Source organism: Pongo pygmaeus, chromosome 18, assembly GCF_028885625.2.
Source record: "Pongo pygmaeus isolate AG05252 chromosome 18, NHGRI_mPonPyg2-v2.0_pri, whole genome shotgun sequence".
Classification (NCBI taxonomy): Eukaryota; Metazoa; Chordata; class Mammalia; order Primates; family Hominidae; genus Pongo; species Pongo pygmaeus.
Window position 1 is genome coordinate 54,652,744 of NC_072391.2, and position 26,961 is coordinate 54,679,704.

The 26,961-nt window shown below is 55.4% G+C and overlaps 1 protein-coding gene across 2 annotated transcripts; it reads right to left on the reverse strand.

Annotated features, from left to right (window-relative positions):
- Positions 1-995: 995 nt before the first annotated feature.
- On the reverse strand, positions 996-25,321 carry CCDC102A (coiled-coil domain containing 102A). Of its 2 annotated transcripts, none has more exons than XM_054455023.2 (9): positions 25,189-25,321; positions 16,810-17,547; positions 14,106-14,332; positions 9,874-9,982; positions 7,333-7,449; positions 6,775-6,984; positions 4,995-5,165; positions 4,035-4,138; positions 996-1,556 (listed from the first exon to the last, which is right to left on the reverse strand). In XM_054455023.2, the coding sequence occupies exons 2-9, from the start codon at positions 17,398-17,400 to the stop codon at positions 1,427-1,429; spliced, it is 1,659 nt and encodes a 552-aa protein (XP_054310998.1). In that variant the 5' UTR covers positions 17,401-17,547; positions 25,189-25,321; the 3' UTR covers positions 996-1,426. The 2 variants fall into 2 exon arrangements, with proteins under 2 accessions (XP_054310998.1, XP_054310999.1); XM_054455024.2 differs by lacking the exon at positions 25,189-25,321 and adding an exon at positions 24,730-24,866.
- Between the last annotated feature and the right edge of the window lie 1,640 nt (positions 25,322-26,961).

Below are 26,961 nucleotides of genomic sequence, written 5' to 3' on the forward strand. Positions count from 1 at the left end.
CTCCCAAAGTGCTAGGATTACAGGCATGAGCCACCATGCCCAGCCTGCTACCGTGTTTCTAATCACTGTTTCCATCATATTTAACATAAATCTGCTAGTTATAGAAGGTGTAGAAATTAAATACCAAAAATAAAACTGCTTGTAATTTCGCTACCTAGGGCAGGGCTGGGGAAAAAAAAAGGGTTTGTAATTTATTGTGTCCACACCTACCTCTAGGTAAACTTCCATCAATACCTGAACTTCATGCCCCGCGCCCACCTGGCAAATCCCTCCTCTCCAGGGAAAACCTTTATGTATTTAATATAACTAACCTTTACTGAGCTCTGGGTTAACCTATCTAATTCTTGTGACAGCTCTGAGACATCTTATAAATGAAGAAACTGAGGCTCAGAGAGGGCAAGTAACTTCCCAGAGGTTGCATAGCTAATAAGGGGCAGAGACATGAATCCATCGGGTGTCAGAACTGAAGTCTCTAGAGTAGGCACGCACTGTACTTTCTTCCTCCTCGCCACAGGAGTGGATACCAGACTGCTCAGCAGCTCAGATGTTCATTCATTCATTCTTTGTGGGTTTTTTTTTGAGACTCTCTGTTGCCCAGGCTGGAGTGCAATGGTGTGATCTCGGCTCACTGCAACCTCCACCTCCTGGCTTCAAGCAATTCTCCTGCCTCAGCCTCCTGAGTAGCTGAAATTACAGGCGACCAACACCATACCCGGCTCATTTTTGTGTTTTTAGTAAAGACGGGATTTGGCCATGTTGCCCAGGCTGGTCTTGAACTCCTGGGCTCATGAGATCTACCTGCGTTGGACTCCCAAAGTGCTGAGATTACAGGTGTGAGCCACCGTGGCTGGCCTCATTCATTCATTCTTTCTTCTTCACATTCACTCATTTATTAAGTTACTTGACATTCCTGAGCTCTGGTTCAGCGTCAGGTGCAGGCCGATGCCGTCCCCCACAACCCCTGCCCACATCTGCCACACTTTCAGATGCCCCAAGAACTTGAACTTCATTTATTACAAATAACTGGGTTCACTGCATTGTATGACGAACAGCGAAGCCTACAGAAGCAGCCCAGGCTGGGGCTCCAACAACCGCCCCCAACATGCCCAGCCCTGCGTGAAGTCCTGGGTGGGTGAGGTCATCTGGACTGGGCCTTGGAGCTGTCCTGTATTTATAAAACCAAATGGGTCCAAAGACTCCTGGGGGTGTGTGTGTGTGTGTGTGTATATATATATAAAACATAGGCTTCCTTTCCACAGGGCATTGGTAGGTGGGACTGTCGACGCCATCCCTGGGAGAGAAGAAATTCGGCTGTGGCAGGGACTGGTCCCAGAGTGAGCCTAGGTGCTGCATCAGTTTGAGTGGCTGGTTAGCCTGGACCCTGGGCAGGTATGGGGCGGCCCATCCTGCCCAGCCACAGGAAGCTCTAGGCCACCTGGATTTGCAGGTCCTCGTCCTCGTCCAGGTCGCTGGCTCCATCCCCGGCCTCCTCGGTGCCAAAGCGAGCACTGCGGATCTTCCCAAAGAGGGGAGCGTTCTGCTGCTGCCTGCGGAGCCTGTGGGGTGGGGGTGACAGGAGGTTAGAGCAGCCTGGCCGGTAGTCCCCCGATAAGGCGGCTGCAGCTGGTGCTGGAGCAGTTAAGCCTTCCCTGATGCTTTCCCTGCTGTCTCATCTCCTGTAATCTCCTTATATGATGGAGGTGCCATTAACACCCCCATTTTTACAAGCAAGGAAACCGAGGCACAGAAAGGTGAAGTCATTTGCTCAAAGTCACACAGATGGTGGGGAGTGGGGCAGAGCTCTGAACTGAAGTGGGTGGTGCCAGAGCAGCTGGGCGGTTAGAGAGGTGAAGGAGCTGGCTCAAGATCATGCTGCAGGATTTGAACCCAAGCCTGGCTCTCAGAGCACAGGCAGCAGAGTTGGTTGGTGGTGACAGTGCGGGGTGGGCTGAGCCCTCTACATTCCCAGTGTCAGTGAGAAAGGGCTCAGCCCTAGTTCTTCCTCACATTAAAATTCCTACAGTCAAAATTTACGAGGAAAACTTTGAGTCTAAGAAGAGCCGGTGAAGGAAATGCCGATCCCTCCCCCCAACCCCCCAGCAAAGTGGCCGCCCTGGCTGCATCTTACTGGAAGGCATGAATTATTAACACGTAAGGGAGGGGCACAGGCGGGGGCCTCCATTACTGCACAGTGATTTAGTGAGCTGTCCCCGGAACATTAAAGCACAAAAAGTTGGAAAATAAAACGACACAGCGGTCCTGGGTGGCCCCACCCTCCCCGATGGAAGCACTTGAGAGGCCCAGCAGAGCCTGCCTGCCCACTTCTGGAGTTTATGGCTCCAGAACAGTGTGACCCAGACTGCGGGAAAGCCCCAAGGCTAAGTGGTCTTTTGAAGGGTGTGTGCTGCTGGGTCAGAGTGGGCAGAGCCAGCCAGGCATGGGTCCTGACTTGGACCCACGCCTGGGCCCCTGCACAACACTTTATGGGCGTCATCCCAGGCAGATGGGGAAATCGAGGCTCAGTCTACCATGGCACAATAGCTGTTAGGTCTCTGCAGCCCATACTCTAAGCCACAAGATCTCAGCAAACAGCAGCATATAGTAAATGCTCAATAAATAAGGGCTTGGATGGCTGATGGCCAGGGGTGATTCTGCCTGGCCACCCACCAACTGTGTGGCCATGGAAAGACTTACCCTCTTGGGCTTTAGTTTCCTCATCTGCCAGCTCCCTAGGAAAAAACATCTTTCCTTTCTCTCATAGAAGCAGCGTGATGCTGACGCACAATATGTAACCCAAATATAAGCCCCTCCGCAGCGGTAGTAGTAATAGTAGTAATAGCAGCAGCTGCTGACAATCACGCAGCATTTATTATGTGCCAGGTGTTTTCTTTCTTTCTTTCTTTTTTTCTTAGAGATGGGATCTCACTTTGTCTCCCAGGCTGGAGTGCAGTGGTGTGATCACAGCTCAGTATAGCTATGAACTCCTGAGCTCAAGTGATCCTCCTGCCTCGGTCTTCCAAGTAGCTGGAACTACAGGCACACACCACCATGCCTGGCTAAGTTTTGTATTTTTTGTAGACATGGGGTCTTGCTATGTTGCCCAGGGGGTCTCGAACTTCTGGTCTCAAGCAATCCTCTTGCCCTGGCCTTCCAAACTATTGGGATTACAGGTGTGAGCTACCATGCCTCCAGGTACTTTCATAAGAATGGATCAGCTCATTTAATACTCACAACAATCAAGAGGTAGGAACTATCATCATCTGCATTTTACAGATGAAGAGACTGACACAGAGAGGTTAAATAAATGTCCCAAGGCCACACAGCTGCTAATGCTGAGCCAGGCTTCAGACCATTCAGGCAGTCTGGCTGCAGAACCAGGCACCCTCTATTCCACGAAAGAAGAGAATGCAACTAAGTGCATTCTCAGGGCCCGGCACAGGTCAATGCTATGGTTCCGATGCTCCTTGGGCCTCCCAGCTGTGAAGTGGGAGGGACCTGGACTGAAGTTTTCTGATATCGCCTGGCTCTGTGATTCACAGAGTGCTGGGACAGAGACAGGGTTGGGGGAGGGAGGCAGAGTGTGCTGGGTGGGGCCTGTTGGCAGTGGAAGGGATCCGGGCCTGGGGCCCCTCCTCGATTCCAGTCTCTCAGTCTCTCAGATCCCTGCTGTCCTGGTGTCACCTGGGCCCAGTAACCCTAAGGGCTGCTTATTTGAGCCCCTCTGGCCCCACCCACTGCCCCAAGCCTTGGGCCTGACCTCTCCAGCCCGCCCTTCCTGCCCTCACTCCGCCCACCAGCCCTCCTGCTAGAGGAGACAATTCCAGGGCCTGCAGCTGGCCTGACTTCCTGCACCCCCTGCCCTGGTTTCCTGGCTCTGGCCCTTCCTGCTGGAGGGGACAGGATTCTGGCTCCAGGCACCTGGATCTCTTCCTTCTTCGTCTCCCCCTCCAGCCTTGGTTTGGGCTCCATCTCTGACCGGAGGGTTCCCTGGCTGGAAGTCTCTGCCCTGTTTCTGTTCCCTGCCCGGGGCCCACCTGGACTGCAGGTGCTCCAGTTGCACTTGCAGGTTCTCGCTCTGCTCCGTCTGCTCGTCCAGCGACCGCTGCAGTTTACGTGCCTGGTTGTGGGCCTCGTCCAGCTGTGGGGGTGAGCAGGGCCGAAAGCATGAGGGTCACCCAGGGCTGGGCAAGGCCGGCCACCCGCCCAGGGAAAACCACTCCTACTGCTGTTCCCTGGGAAGGTGCTCCTCCGAGAGCGTTTGCTCCTTGAGGCCTAGGCTAAGGCTTACCTCTTCTAGAAAAGCATCCCTTTGGTTCCTCTCCATCCCCTTTGCCTCCTCTTGCACATCTACCCATCCTCCCAGGCCCTGCACTACTGATGCAGCCATCCACCTCCTATCCTTCTGTCCCCATCAGTCTGTCCATTGGACCATTCATCCAGGGAGATATTCATCTGCCCATGGAGACAGTCACCCACCACTCCCCATCCATTCATCTAATCAGCTGCCCATCTAGCATGCCTAGCCACGCCTTCCCGCTCTCCCGGACACACCTATCTTCCCATCAACCTGGCCTTCTTTCTCCCTCTGCATTCGTTCTTCCACCCACTGACCCAGTCAGCTGTCCATCCGTCTGTCCACTGTCTGTCCATCCGTCTGTCCACTGTCTACCCATCCAGCCATCATCTGTTCATACATCCATTGGATCCACCCATCCATCCGCCTGCCCTGCCTTTCTCTCCCATTCCTCCATCCATTCATTCCTTCACCCATCGGTTCATCCATGCACACATCCATCTTGTCTTCTGTTCATTTTTCTTCCCATCCTCCCACCCACCATTCATCACACATCTACCCACTCTACCCTGGGTGCCTCCTGAGAGCCAGGCTTGTGCCAGGCCCCACGGGCTGAGAATGGAGAAGCCAGGAGGGCCCTGTGGCCCGCACTCCTCCCTGGTCAAGGTGTGTGGCTGCCCTGCCCCTCCGTGGTCCTCACCTCGTCCTCAGCCTGGGCCAGCTCCTTCTTGAGCTCCTCCACCCGCAGCCGCAGCTTCTTCACCTCGGCCTCGTGCTGTTCCACCCGCCGGTTGGCATGTGCCAGCTCTGCCACCTTCTCCTGGAACTGTTTCTTCAGCTTGCCATGCACATGCTTCAGGTCTGCCAGCTCCTACAGGGCACAGGGATGGGGTGGGAGGGAGGGGGGAATCAGTATCAGCCTGGGTGCCATGCCAGGGAGTCCCACGAGGTCAGGCAGTTCTAGGGATGCTGGGTGTCTCTCCTTCCCAGAATCTCTCCATCTGCTGTCTGAAATATCAGCATTAGAGGTTTGGCTGAGCAGCCAGAGGCTGGAGGTGCCTTCTAGGGAGGTGAGAAGGCTGGGTGGGCGGAACCTGTGGCTCCGGTTTGGAAGTGCAACTTTCAGATGCTACTGGATCTACCCTGGAGCTGTTGGAGCAGGGTCGGGGTTTCCAAGGAAGGATGAGGTCTGGAGTCTTCAGGGGCATATGGCATTGAAAGCCCTGGGTTGGGAATGAGCTAGGCTGGGGAATGGGTGGGTGTCTCAGAGCCCAGAGTGGTTGGGAAGAGGAAGGGCAGCCAGCAAAAGAGGTGCTCACCCTGGAGCTCTGTGAGTTCTCCAAGCCTCAGTTTCCATTTCTGTAAAATGGGAATAGGCATTGCCTAAAGGTCTCTTGAGTCCATCCTTTTTGTTCCATCTCTACCGACTGCAACCTAGTCCAGGTCTCCTCCCTCTCTTGTTGTCCACAGAACGTCAACAGCTTCCCCCCAGCCTGTCTTCCCATCCTCTGCCCACACAGCCTGCTCACACTCCCCTCCTGCTTTAAACTCTCTCGAGGAGTCCCACCACTCGTGCCTCCCCTACCACATCCCCCTGCTCACTCCCCTCCAGCACACTGGCCTTGTTCCTCCAAAGCTCTGTGTCTCTTTCACCATGGACATTTATTCATGTTATTCCTAACTTCTCTCCATTCCCTCCCCTAAATCCGCACACTACCAGTTAACGGCTGCTTTTCCTGGAGAACTCAGTTTATTTATTTATTATTATTTTTTTGAGATGGAGTTTCTCTCTGTCACCCAGGCTGGGGTGCAGTGGTGCAATCTCAGCTCAGTGCAACCTCCGCCTCCTGGTTTCAAGCGACTCTCCTGCCTCAGCCACCCGAGTAGCTGGGATTACAGGTGCCCACCACAATGCTTGGCTAATTTTTGTATTTTTAGTAGATACGGGGTTTCGCCATGTTAGCCAGGCTGGTCCCAGACTGCTGACCTCAGGTGATCCACCTGCCTCAGCCTCCCAAAGTGCTGAGATTACAGGTGTGTGCCACTGCGCCTGGCTGAGAACTCAGTTTAAAATGTCACTGCCTCTGGGAGGTATTTCCAGGACCGTGGGCCTAAGCCAGGTCTCCTGGTATCCCCTCCTCTTGCTGGTGTCCATGAAGCTGTGTGATTGGCATGAATCTGTGTGACAGAGAGAGCCACGTGTATATCCCCCAAGTGAGCCTTCAGCTCCATGAGGGGAAGACGGGAGGCCACATCTGTCTGTTCAGTGCTGTGTCTCCGGCACCTAGAGTGGAGCTTGGCACACAGTAAGTGCTCAATGAATGCGGCTACTATAATTACCAACTGGTCTAGCACACAAGGTGCTGAATACATGCAGCTACCATAATTATCACCAGGCCTGACACATAGTAGGCAGGCTGCGCTCTGGCTGGATGGGGAGGTGGCGGCCCCAACACTGGCCACTCCACTCCTTGCCCCACCTTGTTCTTCTCGAAGAGCGCGGCCTGGCTGGCCCTCAGGTCGCAGTCCAGTGCACTGGCTGTCTGCCGCCGCCGCCGGGCCAGTGCCTCCTCCAGGTCCCCGACCTGTGCCCGCAGCTTCTTGTTCTCCCGCTCAAGGCCCAGTTTCTCTGTCTCCAGCCGCTCCCGGCGGCCCCACTCCACGGCGTTTTCGGCCTGCAGCCGCTCCATCTGCAGCAGGGCAGGGCAGAGTGAGGACTCCCAGGGGAGAGAGCATGCAGGGCCTGAGCTAGACGCCCCCGCCACCTCCTGGAGCCATTTTTGGCTCCAGGAAGCAGATCCAGCTGCATTGGCTATAATTAAGCCGGGCTCATTTCATGGTGTACACGATGTGAGGGCGCTTCTGGCCTCTGTGTGGGAGAGAGGCCTGCCTCTTGCAGATCAGGACACCATTGGATGTGGCTGGGCCCCCTCAGAGCACAGTCCTGGCCCCTGCCCTGTTCCCAGTGACCTGCTGATGGAGGCAGGGCCCCAGGACCCCTAAACCCAGGTCCTCCTGGGTCCCATCCATGGCCTCACCTCGCCCCTCAGCTCGGCCATTTTCCGGTCCATGCTGGAGCGTGCACCGAGCTCATCTTCCAGGTCCTCAGACATGCGGCCCAGCTCGTCCTGGTGTGCCTCCTTCAGGATGCTGAGCTGCAGGGATAAGGCCCCACCTGGTCATGAGAACCACCAGGATATAGCCTGGAACCAGCTCCGGGGGTGGGCGCCAGTGCAGGAGTGCTCAGTGTGGAGCCCGAGGCAGCGCCCAAATGGGGCAGGCACCAGGTATTCCAAACAGACCTCGAATCTGACCACTTCTGCTCCTCGCAATGTCTCTCCTCCTCATTACTGTCTAGCCTCCCAGTGTCTACTGCTGGCCCTTCTCTGTCAACCCATTTTCCACAACAGCAGCCCAGAGGGAGCTTTTAACAAAGATGAACACAATCATACCACCCTCCTCCCACAAAGCCTCTGATGGCTCCCAGGTGCCTTAGGGTAAAGTTCAACTCCTCTCTACGCTCTCACAAAGCCCTGCACGATTGGACACCTACCCGCCGCTCTCCCCTTAGTTCACTGTACTCCAGGCACCAGAGACTCCTTTCTGTTCCTCAGACACACCAAGTTCCTGCCCACCACAGGGCCTTTGCACATGCGTGGATCTTTCTGAGACACTTTGTAGGACTGATTTTTCTTATTCTCAGGCCTTGACCTAAAGGCCCCCTCCTTAGAAATGCCTCTTCTGTCCACCTGGCCTGGAGGAGGGGCCTCCTCATCCCACTCCCCACTGGAAAGCTAGCCTGGGAGGACGGGGAGCTTGTGTGTCTGTCCACCTTTATGTCATTGTATGGCCTGGGCACAGGGCCGCCCTCAATGTACAGTGACTGATTCCAACACTGCTCTGCACACAGGTGCATCAGAATTGCCTGGCGTGCATTTAAGACAATAACATTTCTTGCAGTATACAGCAAACCCCAACAAACTGCTGCTCCCCGTAACACACGGATGAGTTTTCAACACATAATGTTGAGGGAGAGACACCAGATACAAAAGAGAACCTTTATAATTTTCTACTAAATTGTACATTTGTGTTTCATTCGCTTTTCTTCAAATGATTATACTTCATAATTTGAAAAGACTAAAAAAACAGGGTCCTGGACCCAGCCCCGAAAGGTGCTGATTCAGGAGGGTGGAGGCGAGGTCTGGGAATCTGTATTTTAGGAGATTTCCTAAGAGATTCTCATGTAAGACCAGTCTTGGTCCCCTCCAGGACAATTTCAGGGTCTAAAGTTCTGTGATCCTCCCAGCTGTGATGCTCCCAGATTCTCACGTAAGACCAGTCTTGGTCCCCTCCAGGACAGTTTCAGGCTCTAAAGTTCTGGATCCTCCCACCGATCCAGTGTGGCGTTCCCTGGGTGGCTGCGCCCTCTGGTGGCCATTGAGGCCTGCACAGGAGGCCGTAGTGGCAGCTCAGCCTGCTCTGAGCCCCCACACTGCAGTGATGGATTCCCTTCTCTGGAGCCTCAGTTTCCCTATCTGTAAGATGGGGACATGAGGACCCTGCTCCCTGGACTGCCATGAGGCTTCGGTGACACCTAGTACAGATAGGAACCCAATGAATGCCACATCCAGACTCCTCCTCTTCATCCTGGTCTACAAGGCCCCCTCCTGCGGCCTCGCCTCTCACTTCTTGCTCTCCAGCCACTTGGCCCTCCCTGTTTCCCACACACGCTGGGCTTGTTCCTGCCTCAGGACCTTTGCACCGCTGTGCCTTCTGCCAGGAGCACTCTCCCCTGTATCTTCTCAAAGACAGCTTCCTCTAGCTCCTTTAGTCTTGCCTCAAATGCCACCTTCTTAGGCCTTCCCTGACCTACCACCCCATCTCTCTCATTCTGTTTTGACTCCTTCATAACTTATGAATCTGCCTGCTGACTGTCGGTCTCCCATGCCCACAGCCCCCACAAAGTGAGCTCCTGAAGGCAGGGACCTTGCCTGCCCAGCACTCAGAACAACTCAGAAAAAATAAATAACATAAAATAAAATAAAATAAAATAAAATAAAATAAAATAAAATAAAATAAAAAAATTAAAAAAATAAAATAAAATAATAAAATAAATAAAATAAAATAAAATAAAATAAATAAAAATAAAATAAAATAAAATAAAATAAATAAAGCCAGGCACGGTGGCTCACACCTGTAATCCCAGCACTTTGGAGGCCGAGGCAGAAGGATTACTTGGGTCCAGGAGTTCGAGACCGGTCTGGCCAACATGGTGAAACCCTGTCTCTACTAAAAATACAAAAATTAGCCGGGCGTGGTGGTGGGTGCCTGTAATCCCAGCTATTCGGGAAGCTGAGGCACGAGAATCACTTGAACCCAGGAGGTGGAGTTTGCAGTGAGGCGAGATCACACCACTGCACTCTAGCCTAGGTGACAGAGCAAGACTCTGTCTCAAAAAAAAAAAAAAGAACGACTGTCGGATGAATTAATGAATGAATTCTCTCTTCCATCTCCACTACTGAAATTCAACAGCACGATCCTGATGCCTCCAGGAAGCCCCTCTGGTCTCCAAGACTCACCTGTTTGAGCATCTCCTGCTTGGTCTTGCTCAGCTCCTCATACTTGATCTTCCACTGGCTGAGCTCCCCCTCTAGCTTCTCAATGTTCCTGCTCAATGCCAGTTTATCCCTGGGGAAGGGACAGATATGGGGGTGAGCTCACCAAGGCCCTCTGCTTGGAGTCCTCACCAAGAGTGGCCCTGCTGTGTGCCCTCTGCACTTGTTGAGCCCAAGTCCAAAATCCTTGCCTTGGTATTCAGGCCCAGGCACCCTATCTGGCTAGAAACACCCTGGCTTTGCAGTTCTTCTGGAACTGCATTCCCTATTCAAGTGCAAGTGCCCAGCTCACATTGTGGGGAGGTGGTCGGGGTTCCAGAGCACTGAGCATCCCCAGGCAAGTACCTCTCTCCTGCTGCACCCCAGGCTCATCTGAACATGGCTCCAGGAGGTGGTGGCCCCAGCACTGGCCACTCTACTCCTTGCCCCACCTTGTTCTTCTCGAAGAGCTGTCAAAGACCACCCTGCTCCTGTCTGTTTTGTAGACTATGTTCCCTGCAAGGCTTGGTCTGAACACATGGTTCTGCAGATAGAAACACTGGAAAACACTGTCCAGTGACCCGAAGAGAGGGTCCTCTCTTGCCATCGTCACTGTGTGAGATCCCTACATCCTCCCATAACCCCCACCCTGCCTTGATCTTGAATAAGGCACTGTAGGTAACAAGCATGATGCCTGGCCCTGGCACAGTAGGTGCTCACCAATGGCTGAGCTCAGCATCACCTTCCAGCACGCTGCCCTTCATGACCCCACACCACACTGGCCTCTCTCTCTGAGAGTGGAACACTCCACGCCTCCAACATGGGGTTCCCAGAGGGGACAACGTCACCCTGTAGGAGGCATGTTGAAAACCCATGGCGACATTTTTGGCTATCACAATGATTAGGGGTCACTTAGTGGATGGGGGCAGGGTGCCTGACTCCCTGCAATGCCCTGGGCATCCTGCCCATCAGGAGGCATCCTGCATCCTACTGAATGCATGCACAGCCCACTGGACATAGCTCAGGGTGGAGATGTTCTGAGCCTAGAGCCTCATTCTGATTTACATCAAAACAGAAAGTAATTTTTATACAACATACACTGAATTTTCTAGGAATGGAATCACTGTATAAACTGAAGGAAGACTGCACTTTTCTTTGTTTTTAGAGACAGGATCTGGCTCTGTTGCTCAGGCTGGAGTGCAGATCACAGCTCACTCCCCGGAACTGCACTCCCTACCCAAGTGCAAGTGCCCAGCTCATATTGTGGGGAGGTGGTCAGGGCTCCAGAGCACTGGGCATCTCTGGGCAAGTACCTCCCTCCTGCTGTACCCCAGGCTCATCTGTTAAAGACCACCATGTTCCTGTCTGTTCACAGCTCACTGCAACCTTGAACTCCTGGGCTCAAGCGATCCTGCCACCTCGAGCTCCCAAATTACTGGGATTACAGGCATGAGCCACTGTGCCTGGCTGCACTTTGCTTTGTTCAGAACTTTACCAAAGGCTGTTCATCTCTCAAGAAAGCTCATCACAGTGACACCACTTGTGTCTTTGAATTGCTAACTCTGCACACCTGCATGAGCCGCCTTTGCAGCTATCCTGCAAGGTGACTTAAATGCGCAGATACATGTAAGCCTTCAACACAGCACCTGACTTGGAGCATGTGCTATGTCTTTGCTGTTATAACTATCGTCACTATCATCCCATTTAAAGACACCCACTCTGACCACTTCACCATTTCTTCTAGAGGAGCTATGCCCAAGCGCTTCCATATCACAACACGTGTATTTTAAGTTACTTTCAGGCTGGGCGCGGTGGCTCACACCTGTAATCCTAGCGCTTTGGGAGGCCAAGGCAGGTGGGCTGCCTGAGCTCAGGAGTTCGAGAGCAGCGTGGGCAACATGGTGAAAACCTGTCTCTACTAAAATACAAAGAATTAGCTGGGCGTGGTGGTGTGTGCCTGTAGTCCTAGCTACTCGGGAGGCTGACACATGAGAATTGCTTGAACCAGGGAGACAGAGATTGTAGTGAGCTGAGATAGCACCACTGTACTCCAGCCTGGGCAACAGAGCGAGACTCTGTCTCCAAAAAAAAAAAAAGTTACTTTCACTTCTACTTTATATTTCAGTTAGTGCACTAGGTTGATTTTTTTGCTTGTTTGGCTTAAACAGTCTAAATTTATTCTCTCATATTTCTAGAAGCTAGAAGTCCAAGATTAAGTTGTTGGCAGGGCTGGTTCTCTGAGGGCTGCGAGAAAGAATCTGTTCCATGCCTCTCCCCCAGCTTCTGGCAGTTTGCTGGCCATCTTTGGTATTCCTTGGCCAAAGATGCAACAATGTCCACAAAAGCATCACCCTGACCTCTGCCTACATCTTCACAGAGGCATTATACTGATTTTTTTTTTTTTTTTTTTTTTGAGACAGCGTCTCTCTCTGTCACCTAGGCTGGAGGGCACTGGTGCATTCATACAATCACAGCTCCCTCAGCCTCGACCTCCTGGGCTCAAGCGATCCTCCCGCCTCATCCTTCCAAGTAGCTGGGACTACAGTGGCACAGCCCTGTTCCCAGCTAATTTTTATTTTTTTTTTGTAGGCCAGGCACAATGGCTCATGCCTGTAATCCCAGCACTATGGGAAGCTGAGGTCGGTGGATTACCTGAGGTCAGGAGTTTGAGACCAGCCTGGCCAACATGGTAAAACTCCGTCTCTATGAAAAATACAAAAATTAGCCGGGTCTGGTGGCACATGCCTGTAATCTCAGCTACTCAGGAGGCAGAGGCAGAAGAATCACTTGAACATGGGAGGCAGAGGTTACAGTGAGTCGAGACTGTGCTACTGTACTCCAGCCTGGGCGACAGAGTGAGGCTCTGTCTAAAAAAAAAAATATATATATATATATATATAATTATTATTATTATTTTGTAGAGACAGGGTCTTGCTGTATGGCCCAGGTTGGCCACAAGCAATCCTCTTGCCTCGGAATCCCAAAGGGCTATGATTACAGACATGAGTCACTGCACCTGGCCATTATATTGATTTTTAAAAAAAGGAGTGTGTAGATAGGTTATGCTATTGACGTATTTAATTTCTGGACAGAAAAACTGCAGAATATTCATTATCATCAAGCTCATGCCCTCTAAACTGCCCTGATCAAGGTCACTGGTGACCTCCACATTCTAAATCCAATGGTCAGGGCTCAGCCCTGTTCTTACTGATCACTCTGTCCTCCGGAAAACGGTTTCTTGCGGTTCCCCTTCCCCAGCCCGGCTCCCTTCTCTTGTCTCCTCTGCTGTTTCCCTTTCCTCCAACTGACCTCTACACTTGGCACTTCAGGGCTGGATCCTCTGACCTCTTCCCTATCCACACTCACTCCTTGGCCCTTGGCCACGCTCATCGTTTTATTTACTTATTTATTTATTTATTTACTTATTTATTGAGACACAGTCTTGCTCTGTCGCCCAGGATGGAGTGCAGTGGCACAATTCCGGCTCACTGCAACTTCCACCTCCCGGCTTCAAGCAATTTTCCTGCCTCAGCCTCCTGAGTAGCTGGGATTGCAGGTGTCTGCCACCATGCCTAGCTAATTTTTGCATTTTTGGTAGAGATGGGGTTTCACCATGTTGGTCAGGCAGGTCTCCAACTCCTGACCTCAAGTGATCTGCCCACCTCGGCCTCCCAAAGTGCTGGGATTACAGGTGTGAGCCACCGCGCCCAGCCCAGCTCATGGCTTTCAATATCATCTCTTCACTGGTGACTCTTGCATTTTTATCTCCAGCCCAGGCCTGTCTCATGAAAACCAGACTCATTCACATCCCCAGCTGCCTCCCTGCCATCTCAAACTCACACGTCCAAAACCAAGGTCCCAGCTGCAACCTTCCAACTTCCCTGTCTCCATTCCCTGCTTTTACCCTGTCCACAGCCCTCTCCCCCAACTAGAAAGTAAGTTTCAGGAAGGCAGGGGCTTCTGTCTTATTTATGGCTGTATCCTCAGGGCAGAGCACAGTGCCTGGCCCAGAACAGGTGCCTGGTAATGTATTATTTGAATGAATAAATAAAAATTTGCACTGAGTTCTTGGGTGGAACACCACTCACTGCTCTATAGTTCCAAGACACAGTCTAAACACCACCTGTCATCTTCGTGAGTCTAACGTTCTGTGATTCTGAGGGCACTGTAGCACGGCCTGGCCCTGTCCCTGCCCCCTCCCGCCTCCCGTGACTCACTCTCGCTCCTTGAGCAGCACCTTCTGGGACTCATCCAGCCGTAGCCGCAGGGCAGTCAACTTGGAGGCCTCCTCCTCCGTGGCAGCTGTGTCCTCCCAGGGTAGCCGGCTGCGCTCCTGGCGGCCCGAGCTGCCCCGAGGGCCCCCGGCCCCCAGGCTGCGTGCCTCCCAGCAGTCCTCAGACTCCTCTGGCATGCTCTTCAGCAGGCTATCCACCAGCTCCAGTTCCTGCGGGGACCAAGGTGGAGGCTGGACCAGTGGCCGCCAAGCCAGGCCCTGGGTCTGAGATCAGCTTGATGGGTAACCTTGGGCAAGTCACACAGTGTCTCTGGGCCTCAGTTTCCTCTTCTGCTGCCTGCCTCTCCATCTCTGGAGAAGGAAGACATGCCCTGCTCTGGGCCTCCCCCTTCACCTCCTGGAGCTGCAGTGTGTCATCCGCCATGGTTCCCTGTATCCTAGAAGATTCCCCAGGAGAGGTGGTGAGCTCCCTGTCACTGGAAGTATGCAAACCTATGGTGGGGCACCGATGGGAACAAATGTTGAAGCAGGAATTCCTATAATGGCTTAAGCCTAGATTCCTTCCAAAGGAATTCTAGCTCTAAGATCTTGTTTTTTCAGGGGCAAACAGTAAGGCACAGGGAGACTGGTGACATGGGCAAGCAGTGCCTGTGAGGAGAGCCAGCTCCCAGACAGGAAGCAGTGAGAAATTAGGAACCCAGGGCCGAGCCCCCTTCCTCCCTGCCATCCTGCCCTTCTTCTCCGCCACTGCCCATCTCCAAGGCCTCTCTAACACAAACCCACAAGGACCACAGCCCCTGTTCCAGCTTCTCCCACAGCCTTTCCAGATGAGTCTGGGCCAGCCTCTTCCTGGCCCGGCCCTCGGTTTCCCTAGCTGGACTGGAGCCGTGGCCCTGAGGACTACCTGAGGAGTGAGAGCTACTCTTCTGTATCTCAGATTATTCAGGTAGAGGTGGCACCTGGTCCAAAGCCCCATTTTACGAATGGGGAACAGGGACAGAGAGGACTTGTTCTGGGCCACAGCATGAAAAGGCTGAGCTGCAGAACAAACTCAGACTGCAAGCCTAGGGCTCCTGCCACTGCCCACAGCTCTCTGGCCTGTGACCGACAACTGGAATAAGGATAGGACAGGAACAGCATTGTGAGCAGTGAACACCACCTCCAAACACCAGGTCATCCCAGGGAAGAGGGGACTTCAGCCACAGGAGGCAGCAGTGCCCACACTAGCCTACGGGATGGAGGGGGCTGGGCAGGAGAGAGGATGGGGCAGTCTTATCTGGAGGAGTTGGCATGTCCAGGGACTGAGCTGGGGACAGAGCTGGGGAGCTGAGCTTGGACCTGCCCCTAGGTGGCTTTCTGGTAACAGGCCTGCTGGCTCAGGAGAGGGTGCCCTCTGCACCCACTGTTAATGCAGCAGCCATCCTGATTATTACCCTGGACTCTGGAGTCAGATTGTCCAGGTTCAAACCCCAGCAAGCTGTCACCGGCTGGCAGGCATTGCTGCTGCTTTTTTTTTTTTTTTTTTTTGAGATGGAGATTCACTCTCATTGCCCAGGCTGGAGTGCAATGGTGTGATCTCGGCTCACTGCAATCTCCACCTCCCGGGTTAAAGCAATTCTCCTGCCTCAACCTTCCGAGTAGCTGGGATTACAGGCGCCTGCCAGCATGCCCAACTAATTTTTGTGCTTTTAGTAGAGACGGGGTTTCACCATGTTGGCCAGGCTGGTCTTGAACTCTTAACCTCAGGTGATCCACCAGCTTTGGCCTCCCAAAGTGCTGGGATTACAGGCATGAGCCACCACGCCCAGCCCAGACCTTGCTTCTGAATCTCTCTGTGCCTCAGGATCCTCCCCATGGAGCAAATATCTTAGAGGGTTGCTGTGGGGGTTACCTAGATAACGCACATGCTCGGCTAAGTGCTGCATGGGCGCCCAGTGAATGACGGCCGTTGCTATTACTGCCTTTTTCCAAACTCACCAGGCCCTCTCAGCCTCTAGACTTTTTGCACAGGCAGTTTCCATCAGCCGGAATGCCTTCGGGCACTTTTTTTCTTAATTTTTATTTTTTAGAGATGGAGTTGTTGCCCAGGCTGGAGTGCAGCAGTATAATCATATTTCACTGCAACCTCGACTTCCTGGGCTCAAGGGATCCTCCTGCCGCAGCCACAGCCTCCCAAGTAGCTGGTACTCCAGGTACGAGCCACGTCGTCCTGCCCTCCAGGCACTTTTCACAGCTAATTCCTACTCATTATTCTAGTCTCAGCTTGAATGTGACCTCTTCCAGGAAAGCTTCTGTGAAGCCTGCGTCAGGGACCTCCTCTGTGATCCCAGTGCCCTGATTTCTCCCACCGCTCAGCTCTGATTGAATCAATGGATTCAGCTCTGCTACGAATCAGCTAACTTCCAGGCAAGCTGCTGGATCCCTCTCCTGCTCAAAGGGGATGATTCCTTGGTTCTGTTGACTTCTCAGGTGTGGGAATGCAGGGATCACAGAACTTGGGATTCCCCACCCTGAGGTCTCCGGAAGGAAGATGATGTGAGGCCCCGCAAGGGTAGAACCCGACCTGGAGAAGTGAAACCTCCAGGAGGCCAGGCCTTTACTAGCTCGTTTCTGAGCCCACCAGCTCAGGCCAATCGGCCCCGCCCACTTCGAGACTGGAGCGCGAACGCCCTGCCTGCGCCGCACACCTGGCTGCCTGGCGGCCTCTCGGACCCGACGTCACGCACTGGCTCGCGCTCCGCCTCCGGCTCCGGCTCCGGGCCGTCGCGCGTCTGGTCGGCGACCCCCCGGGCGCCCCTCAGCCGCGCCAGCTCCCGGCCCCGTGCCTCGCACTCGCCCTGCGCCTCCTGGCGCTCGCGCCGCGCGCCAGCCAGCTCCTTGGTGAGCGCGTCCAGGCGCTGGCGCAGCTGGCGCACCTCTTCGCGCGCGCGGTTGCGCTCAGCGCGCACCTTGCTCCATTTCTCGCGCCAATTGGCAGTGCAGTCCGACCACCAGCGCATGGTCTTCTCCATCTGCGCCGCCCGCGCCCGCGCCTCCTCCAGCTCCCGCAGCCGCAGCTCCTCGCGGCTCTCCCAGTCGCCGTCAGCCAGCAGCGCGGGCGCGGGGGGCAGGGGCAGTGCGGGCGGCGGCCCGGGCGAGGGCGTGCCGCTGGGCGGCGTGGGCGGCAGGGAGTCGGCAGGCCCCATGCGCTCCGGCGACGGGCTGCCCAGGATGGTCAGGAGGCTGCCCTTGGACAGCTGCGGGGACTCGGCCAGCCGGGGGCTGGGCCCGTGGCTCATGGTGCGGCCGGGCGGGCCCTGGGCTCGAACTCGCGGCCGGGCTCAGGGGCGGCTCCGGGGACGCGCGGCGGACGCGATACAACTGTGCATGATGACGCCGTGCCCCGCTTCCCTCTGGGCCACCGGGCGGAGGACGCCTCCCCGGACCTACGGGAGAACACAACCGTTATTGGACTCTGACCACCGTCAGTCTGGAAGATCAGCCGCGCTAAGGCCCTGGCGGAGGGAACAGAACGGCCAAGGTGGGAGGAGCGAGTTCTGTTCCAGGAGCGTCCCAATGAGGCAGGATTGGTGGAGCAAGGGCCCGCAAAGGCCTCCTCAGTGGCCTCCAGACTCCCTGCTCCAATCCCTTCACGCAGCGGCGCTGATCTGAAACCTTGATCTGTTCTTTATTCTCCCGGTCCCGTCTCACACACTGATGGCTTATACTATACTACTATCCAACTTCCGCACGGGACCCAGGCGGGGGCACTGGGCTGGTGCCAGGAGTCCCCTCCCTGCCTTTTCCTGCACTGGGCTAACTCTTCTCATATTTAAGACTCTTCTGAAGACTTCCTCCTGGAAGCCCTCCTGGAGCACCTCAGGCCAGGTCCATCAGCCCCTTATGTGTCTCCATCACTGCACTAACTTACCCTGTCATTTGTGTGTCTGCTCTGTACCTTTAACCAAGGCTGTGAGAGTTTGCTGTGGTCCAGGACTGGGTCCTGGCCACTGTTTTAGTCCCAACACATGATGACAATGATATTTGTGGAGGGCAGACCACAAGCCAGGCACTGTGCCCAGGGCTTTAGGTGAACGATCTCATTTATTCCTTAAAGAGTGGAGGTGAAGAAAATGATTACCTCCATTTATGGTATCTATGAGTCCAAATTCAAACTCTAGTAAGGATTTGCTGAATGAATGCACGTGCTGGGGATGATGATGGAAACAAACCAGTCCTCAGTTGGAAAGGGCTTCTGAGAGTGCAGCAGGATGTTCTCTCGCCTTCTCTGCCGGAACCACCCCTCCCTGTTACCCTGACTCACCGCAAACAGCTCTCTCGTTCTCTGTGTCTCACTTCAGCGTCCCCATCGCGCAGCACTGGGCTCTGCCATTTATGGGCCATGCCCCCCCCCTTAAATGAGAGGCATGTCCCTCTCTGTCCCCAGTCTCCCTCCACTGCGGCCTCTGTTGACTGCCACCCACCAACAGCCCCTTGGGACATCACACCTTTCCTTCCCCATTAGGCAGAGAGCCCTGGTCCACAGATCTTCACACCTGCCCCTAAGACCCACCCTTTCTGAGTGATCAGTGCACTGTCGGTGGGACTCTCGGCACTGGCTGTCCCCAAGGCTGCCTGGCAGCCCTCTATGTCCCCTCTCCACCCTCTTTCCAATCTCTTACCCACCTCATTCTCGGCAGATGATCTATCGTCATGTTTTGCAGTGAAAAAGGAAGCTGTCAAGCCCCACGGCCCCCTCCGCTCTGCCCCTGAGAGGACAGAGGGGTTCTCCTTCCTTGAGCCGAAGGCCTCCCTCCTGTCAGTCCCACCCTAGCCAGTGACGTCCTCTCCAGGGGTCTTACCTGTGCTGAAGTATCTCCTGACACCTTCTCCCCTCCCCTGGCACCTCCCTTTTAAGGCCCTTCCAAAGTGGTCCACACTCGCTGTCTCCACTCCGTCTATCTCCTTGGTGCTCTGTCACCCGGCCACCTGTGCCAGGCTGGTTTCCAGTCCCCTGTGACAGTGTGCCCTCTGGACCCACCATGGCACCTGCTTCCCTGCCTCACTTGCTTCCAGGTCTTCCTCTCCAGGTTTCCCCTCCTCTCCAGCTGCTCGTCAGCCTCCCAGGTGAACCCCCAGGGCTTATCCCTCGAGTGCGGCTGTCATCGGGCCCTGGGCCCCCTTCTCCTCTCACGCTATCCCTGCCCGAGCCATCTCGCTATGTCCCCAACTCCAAGTCTCTCTCCAGCCCAGGTTGCCCTCAGAGCCTCCCATACCTCCAGCCGGATGCCTGATAGAGGACTTAGGTTCATCTTGGTCAAAATAGAACTTGCTGCCTCCATTCCCCCCGTGACCAGCTCCGCCTGGGTGCTCCTCCGGGAGAAGGCACTTCCTCACTCCTTCCAGAGAAGGCACTTCCTCATTCCTTCCAGCTTTGGGGGCACCCTGAAATCTGCCTTCTCTCCTCCCCCACCCACCGCCAAACCTTGTCAGTCTATCTGCTGTGCATCTACCTTCCATCCACCTTCTTTGTCCACAGTCACTAACCTGTCAGGGTCCACACCACCTTCACTCACCTGGGCAACAGTACCCACACCCACCTCCCTGCCCATCATGCACTTTCACCTCCTTCAAATCCATTCTCAACAGCAACAGCCAGAGTGAGTTCTTATAAGAACCTGACCACTCTGGTGACCCCTCCCTGTGTCATTACCAATACTGATTCCTCCCTAGCCTCAATTCTAAGGTTACTCCCTCTAGGACTCAACTCCAAATACTCTCCAATCCCAGCAGGAGCCGCAAGCCACTGATCCCACCACTGCACTGCCCACTCTCATGTCCCTCTCCTTCCCAGCTCACCTTCTGTGCTCCTAATCTCTCCCTTGCCAGCACCCTCCGTGCCCGAGGCCCCTCCTGTTCTGGCCTCTCTTAGCAAACGCCAACCCTGTTCCCTCCACTGCTTTGCCCACTCTTACCTTCAACTATGGGCATTGGAGGTTTACACCACCACATGGAGCAGTATTTTTTAAAACTCTGACATTTTGTCAAGGTTCCTCCGTGCTGCTCAGCGATCCCACTGCATTTCTTTAGGCCATTTGCTGTTTGTTTATTGTCTGTCTGCCTTCACCATGCATGAGGTCTAGGCCCAGCTCTGACACCAACCTCGTGTAAGCCACTGTCCCTTTCTGGGCCTCAGTTTCCCCATGTGTAGAAGGGGGGACGTGTGAGAGAGACCAGTGCTTCTTCATCAGGGTGTCCTTCAGATTCACCCGGACACTTGGCCCTATACCTGAGAGAGTCATGTTTGGTAGGTGTGGAGCTTGGAATTTGCATGTTAATAGTCTGGGATATTTGAGTATTTGGCGATGCTTTCTTACTACCCACAGTTCCATAAACACAACATGTACATCCCAACCCTGATAACATCTGTGTCACGCACCCAGACACAGCCATACAGATCCAGGCTCTGGTTCCATGTACACCACTGACACCCCGGGAGATCCCTAGCAGGCTGTGCCTCTGTGACCCAGTCTCTCCGCCTGTTCAGTGAGCTGGCTGGCCTTGATGCCCATGTGCATTCACAAACATCTGTGCACACACAGACATGCAATCCCATGCACAGATGCAAAGACCCAGGGGCAGACATACATATGCTCAGATGGACCGATAGGCACACACGACGACACGGGTGCATGGAGAGACATTCGCCTGTAGACACAGACACGCCTGAAGACACACACATGCCAGCACACTGACACACAGGTACACGGACATGCAAGAAGACATGCTCATCTCCAAGTGAAGCAGATACACACACACACACACACACACACACACACACACACACACACACACACACACACAGGCAGACACACGCACTCCTCATTTTCCTGGCCTAGCTCCACATAGAGAAGCTCTTGGAAAAGAAAAACAATGTGAGAGCCTGTGGGGGAGGGGAGGAGGAGGAGGAGGCAGGAAACCCGAATGCCAGCCGGCAGCTGTGCTGGGTATGGGGGCCCGGGCCCTGTCTGCTGGGCCCTTCCCGCAGCCACTGAACTAGGAGCCTGGCAGGGAGGGGGCCACTGCCACATCCTCCCTGCCTCTGGGAGCTGCCAGGCCTGGCACAGGGCTTGGCCCGTAGAGGGCCACCGGCTCCTTCCAGGAATCCAAGCCTGTTGGGCAGGGCCAGGGCAGGCACCACCCAGGTCTCTAATGGCTTCCAGGCACCCATGCTAAAGGCAGAGATGGGGGCTCCAGACTCAGCTCATTCTCCTTCCCAGTGGCCTGGCCAGGCCCCTCCTAGGGGCTGAGGGAGAAGGAAGGGGCACAGCAGGAGCAGGGAGGTTTTGGAACAGCACTCCCACCTTTGCACTTCAGGCCCAGGGTCCCCTGGAGTGGGTGTGTGGGAAGGGGTGGGGGTCGGGGTCCTCAGGGGAATTTTCTGGAGAAGCCCACCCTGCCCCCAGCAACACCAGGAATCCTGCCCTCCCACATAGACCCAAGGGCAGCCAGACCCTGCCTAGCAACGCCTCCCCCCACCCTGCCCCACTCATACAGTACAGCCCTGGGGACACACACTCACATACAGCCCCGGTAATGTACACACACACAGCCCCAGGGACCCGCACTCACACACAGCCCCAGTAACGCTCACACTCACACATGGCCCCAGGGACCTGCACTCACACACAGTCCCAGTAACGCGCACACTCACACACACACAGCCCCAGTAATGCACACACTCACACGCAGCCCCAGTAACCTGCACACTCACACTCACACACAGCCCTGGTAACGCACACACTCACTGAGGGGCAGTAGCAGCGCAACACACAGCCCTGGTAACGCACACACTCACTGAGGGGCAGTAGCAGCGCAACACACAGCCCTGGTAACGCACACACTCACTGAGGGGCAGTAGCAGTGCAGAGCATGGCTCACAGTCGTGGAGATGCCCCAGCTGCTGTGCCCGCCGCTTCCACCAGGCTCAGTGCCCTCTTGCCATGGGGTGTCAATGTGCGTGGGGCGTGGCCTCCTGTTCCCTTGGCATCACTGCCACACCAAGGGGCAGGTCAGGGTGGGACCAGCCACCACAGGCCCTGGGGAGCCTTTGCTACCCCACCCTCCGTTGTCCTGCCTCCCAACAGCCAGACGGGTCTATTACTGCTTTAAGTCTCTGGGTTTGTATTCCAAATGCCCATGTCCCAGCCTCCAAAACCCCCACCCATCTTCAAGTTCAGCTGCCACCAACTCCAGGAAATGCCTTGATCTCCCCATCCCCACCCCCACCTGGGGACCACAGCCCTACAACCTCCCACAGCCAGGCCTGGCAAGCTGCCATCTCTCTTCTGGCAGTACAGGCTTCCCCCATCCAGATGGGACACTTGTGCCACTTAGAGCTTCCATCAGGGCTCCTGAACCCCAGCCCCACAGCTGTGCTCACTGGTAGCTCACTCCAGGACAGAAACAAGAATGTTTTGATCTGACACTTGCTGCAGGCTAGGCCCTCATCAGCCCTGCCCACAGAAAGTGACCCAGTGGTTCCTGTTGCTTGTGGACTTGTCTGGAATATCTCTCCTTCCTTCATCAGCAAACTCCTACCCATCCTTCAAAACCCACCTCCAGTGTCCCCTCCCCTGGGAAGCATTCTCTAACCTCTCTGCACAGAGTATGCTCCGAAAGCACCAGGCACCTCCCTGTTCTACAGCAAAGGCCTTACTTTGAAGTCCATGAGCGAGGGCATCAGCACAGGGCCCAGCATACAGCAGATGTATGATGGATGGAAGGTACCCCTAAGAAGGTGGTACCACTCTTAGGGGTACCCTTGTGACCATGCAGAGTTTGGAAAGGTTGAGTCATGCTAAGGATCAGGAGTCAGTCCGTGGCCAGGCTGTGAGACAGGTAGGTATCTGAGCCTGTCTGTGGCCAGGGTTGGAGTAAGAGGTCATCTCACGGCCAGGTCGGCTGTCCCACCTTTTACCTGGGGAAGCCTAATTGACCCACCAGGGAACAACGTTGTGTTTTGTCCTCAGCATGTTTGGATGGGTCTCTCCGTATCAGTGAGAGGAATGAGCAATGCCAAGGCCTGGACAGGGGCCAGCTGAAGGGATGGGGAGCCCAGTGCCCCAACCCCTTCCCCCAGCTCTGAAACCCTGTAGGTCCTCCCAGAGCCTTTCAGGTAGGGCCCTGGGACAAGCCCATGGCCACAGGCCTGGCTGCGGACAGAAAGCAGAGCCCAGTGGGAAACCACAGAGGACAGCCTGATTGAATAAGTGCAGGGCCCAAGGCTGGTCAGCCCACAGACTGCGGGCACCTGTCCCTGTGACCTGCTGCCCAGGCTCCAGCTGCAGGACCTCTAGGGGGAGCTGGCTGGCGGGAAAGGAAGGGATGGAGGCTAGGCCTGCAGGCTGGACCTGAGCCCAGGGGTAGGCACCCCGGCCTGTTCCCAGGTACCCCCATCTTAGACTGAGGAGCCAGAGACAGCCGGGATCATTGATTTGAACTCCTTTCTTTACATATGGACCAACTGAGGCCCAGAGGGACAGCTACGTGTCTGTGTCCACACCACAGACCAGCAGCAAGACGAGGGTAGGGAGCTGGAGATGGGATGCCTCCTCTTCTGGATCTTAGCCACCTGAGGGGCACAATGCCCCCGGGAGCACCTACACGATGGGGTCTGCAGGCACCAGGCCAAGTGGATACGCACAGCTGGGATGGTGGGGTGAACCTTCATGGGGACCCACCCCAACCCCAGCCCCACCCCGACCCCAGCCCCACCCCTCTCGGCAACACCGTGAACTCTTCACTCTTGTACAGCAGACATCCCGCTAGTCCCAGCTCCATCACTGATATGCTGTGTGATATCTGCAAGTCCCTGCCCTCTCTGGGCCTCAGTTTCCCTACCTACAGGATGGGGAGAGGCACTAAAAAGATTCCTGAACGCTCTAACAGGTGGGCAGATCTCGCGAACCCAAACCAATCCAACCCCTACAGGAGCCCTGGGAAAGCGGGGGTGGGAAGGTGGACACCACCCCCACCTAAGGTACAGAAACTGAAGCCCCAGCCCTGCGTCGCCTTAGTCCTCACTTAGTCGCCCCCAAGCCGCTGGCCCTGCGAACAGCCCCTCTCCCCCTAGCGGCGGGCGGAGGGTGGAGGGGGTTCCCGGCCCGCGCCGCGCGGTCCCACCCGCCCCACCGCGTGGCCCCCATTGGCAGCCGCCGCGGCTCTGGGCAGGGCGCCGTGCTCTGATTGGCCAGCACCGCCCGTCCATCCCGCATTCGCCATGGCGACCACGTTGGGTCCCCCGGGAGAGTTCCAAATTCCGTCCCCGCCCGCCGCCCCCTCCCGTCCGGCCCGAGCCGCGGCATTCCGGAGGCGCCTCCCCTCCCCCATCTCCCCGCGGCCCCTCCCCACCGGAGACCTGGGGTTCCGGGGGGGCGAGGGAGGCCGGGGAGGGGTCTGGAAAGTTCTGCTCTGAGTTCGGGGGTTGCCGCGGGCGCCCCGACTGTGTCTGCTCCTCTAGCACGCCCCACAACTTAACCCCTTCCTTCCCGCTGAAGGCGCGCAGCCTGGAGCGAGTTCCCGGGCCGCCGTGGCCTGCCGCCCCCCGGCCTGCCGCCCCCGCTCACCTCGGGCCGGGACCTGCGGGCTCCGGACGTCCGAGCCGCTGCGGCAGGGTGGAGCGGGCACGGTGCAGCTGCGACCGCCGCCAGAGGGGCCGAGGGAGGGCCGCGGAGTCTCCTCCCTCCCGCGGGGAGGGGAAGCAGGGGGAGCGGCGGGGCCCCCGAAGCGGTCGCAGGCTGCGGCCCCGCTGTGACCCCGGCCGGCCGAGCTGCTGGGGTGGGGGCTCCAGCCTAACTTCGGGGCGAGGGCTGCGGGCCGGGGCGGTGGGCTCTGCTGCAGAGCGGGCCGGACCCCGACGGAGGCCCCACCCCCGTGAGGGGCCGAGAGTGGCGGGGGGGTGCTCGGCTTTCTTGGTTCAGGTTTCCTCAGCGCCAGCTACGTACGAGGCGCCCCCCGCAGAAACGGCCACCGCGGGTCCCAGCTCGGCACGTGGGGCGAGCTTACCAAGTCTTCACTGTTGTTACCTGCATTTTTCTCTGGGCCAGCTCTGCCACCGAGTGGAAGTGGGCCAACAAGTCTGTGCCCATCGGGCCTCAGTTTCTCTTTCTGTACAACAAAAGGGTTGACGAAAGCAACCTCGCGCTTGTTAAGAGGTGGGAGGCGCGGGGAGCACTCGGCCCAGCGGGCGGAGACTTTTCTCTGCATTGCGATGGTGGTTGGCAGGCCCTGGGGAATTACGGTAATGCGCCTTCGGGGGCGCCCAGCTGTTTTGGGGCTTTCTCTCTATTGGGGGTAGGGTGTTTGTGGTCTTGACTGGAAAGCCGGGACAGGCGTCTGGAGGACTCCCCGCCACATCCTGTACCCTGGAAGGCCCCCGAGGTGAATCTATTTAAAAGAAGACCAGAAATTCACCAAGATGGTGGGGAAAACGTGGCCTGATTGGGATTTTACCTAGAAAAAGAAGCTAAATATTACGAAGATAAATTAGTTTTACCCCATGATTAATGGAGTTTAGATTATGATTGCAACCACGCACGCCTTAAAATGAACCAAGAATGAATCAGATGTTAACACTGGAAGTCTTACTTTTTCTTGTAATAGTTGAGTATGTAGCATCCTTCCCTTCTGAACTGGTTTTTGCAGTAAGAGATTCATTTTTGCAAAAATATTTGAGAGCTTCCTCAAACTCAAGGATCACTCTGAATCCTTTGATAGTCCAGTGCCTTTTTTCGGGTCTGGGTCACTTCCCGTGCAGACGTTCCCTTTCTCTGTGGGCAGCGGCTGTTCCATTTCTCCTGCTTTGCTTCCACCAACTTCATGAAATCCCATACTTTGCAAGACTGGCAGTTTCACTTGTCGATTCATTTGCTTTGTGTTTGTTATGCGTGGCTGAATGTTGACAGCGTCTGTTCACCAGCCAGAGATAGATAGGGGATGTATGTGGGGTTTGAGTACTCAGAGGACAAGGGCATCCACATTTTACAGCTGAGGAGATGAAGGCTCAGAGAGGCTCTTGGCTCAGACTTGCACAAGGTCCTACAGCCAGTAACAGCCTTGGATCAAGAGCCCAGAGGTCTTGCCCAGAGTTTTTGGAGGTGGAAATGGGGCTGGGGAAGGTGGTGGAGACTGAGTTGATGGTGCACCTGAACTCCAGCTATAATCTCATCACTATCAGGCCTTCTCTCCTTGGGGAGAAGCAATAAATATTGTCCTGAGGATGTCTTTTGCAGGGGCTAGGGTGGGGTGACGTGACCCACCCGATCGTAGAACCAAAGTAGGTGCTGGCCACAGGTTTTAGCAGCTCGCATGATGTTATCTTAGTTACCTAGGGGCTGGGTGTTATTACCACCCTCTCATAATGAGAAAAGTGAAGATCAGAAATGACTGGACTGGGCACGGCGGCTCACACTTGTAATCCCAGTGCTTTGGGAAGCCAAAGTGGGAGGATTGCCTGAGGCCAGGAGTTCAAGACCAGCGTGGGAACATAAGGACACTCTGTCTCTACCAAAAGATAAAAAGTTTAGACAGGTGTGGTGGTACGCACCTGTAGCCCCAGCTAACTTGAGTGGCAGAGGCCAGAGGATCGTCTTGAGTAACTGGCCCGGGGTCACCCTATGAGATGTCAGATCCCAGATCTGACTGTTTCAATTTTACTGTAGTTCTCTTTCTAGAACGACACCCCCAGGCGCCTCTCTGAATGCAAGGCTAATCTGGAGGTCAGCCTCCCCAGTGGTCTCGGCAGGGTTTCTCTCTGGCAGCCTGTCCCACTCAGCTCAGGACAGTCAGGTTTTTGAGGC

What these genes read in the sequence shown, in the direction of transcription:
- CCDC102A (XM_054455023.2), bottom strand. Translation starts at nt 17,400, where the DNA reads ATGAGCCACGGGCCCAGCCCCCGGCTGGCCGAGTCCCCGCAGCTGTCC. An exon ending in AGAGGCCGCCAGGCAGCCAG is followed by an intron (nt 14,333 to 16,809) that starts GTGTGCGGCGCA and finishes TGGTCCCCGCAG; the next exon opens with GAACTGGAGCTGGTGGATAG. An exon ending in TGGCCCAGGCTGAGGACGAG is followed by an intron (nt 4,139 to 4,994) that starts GTGAGGACCACG and finishes TCACCCCCACAG; the next exon opens with CTGGACGAGGCCCACAACCA.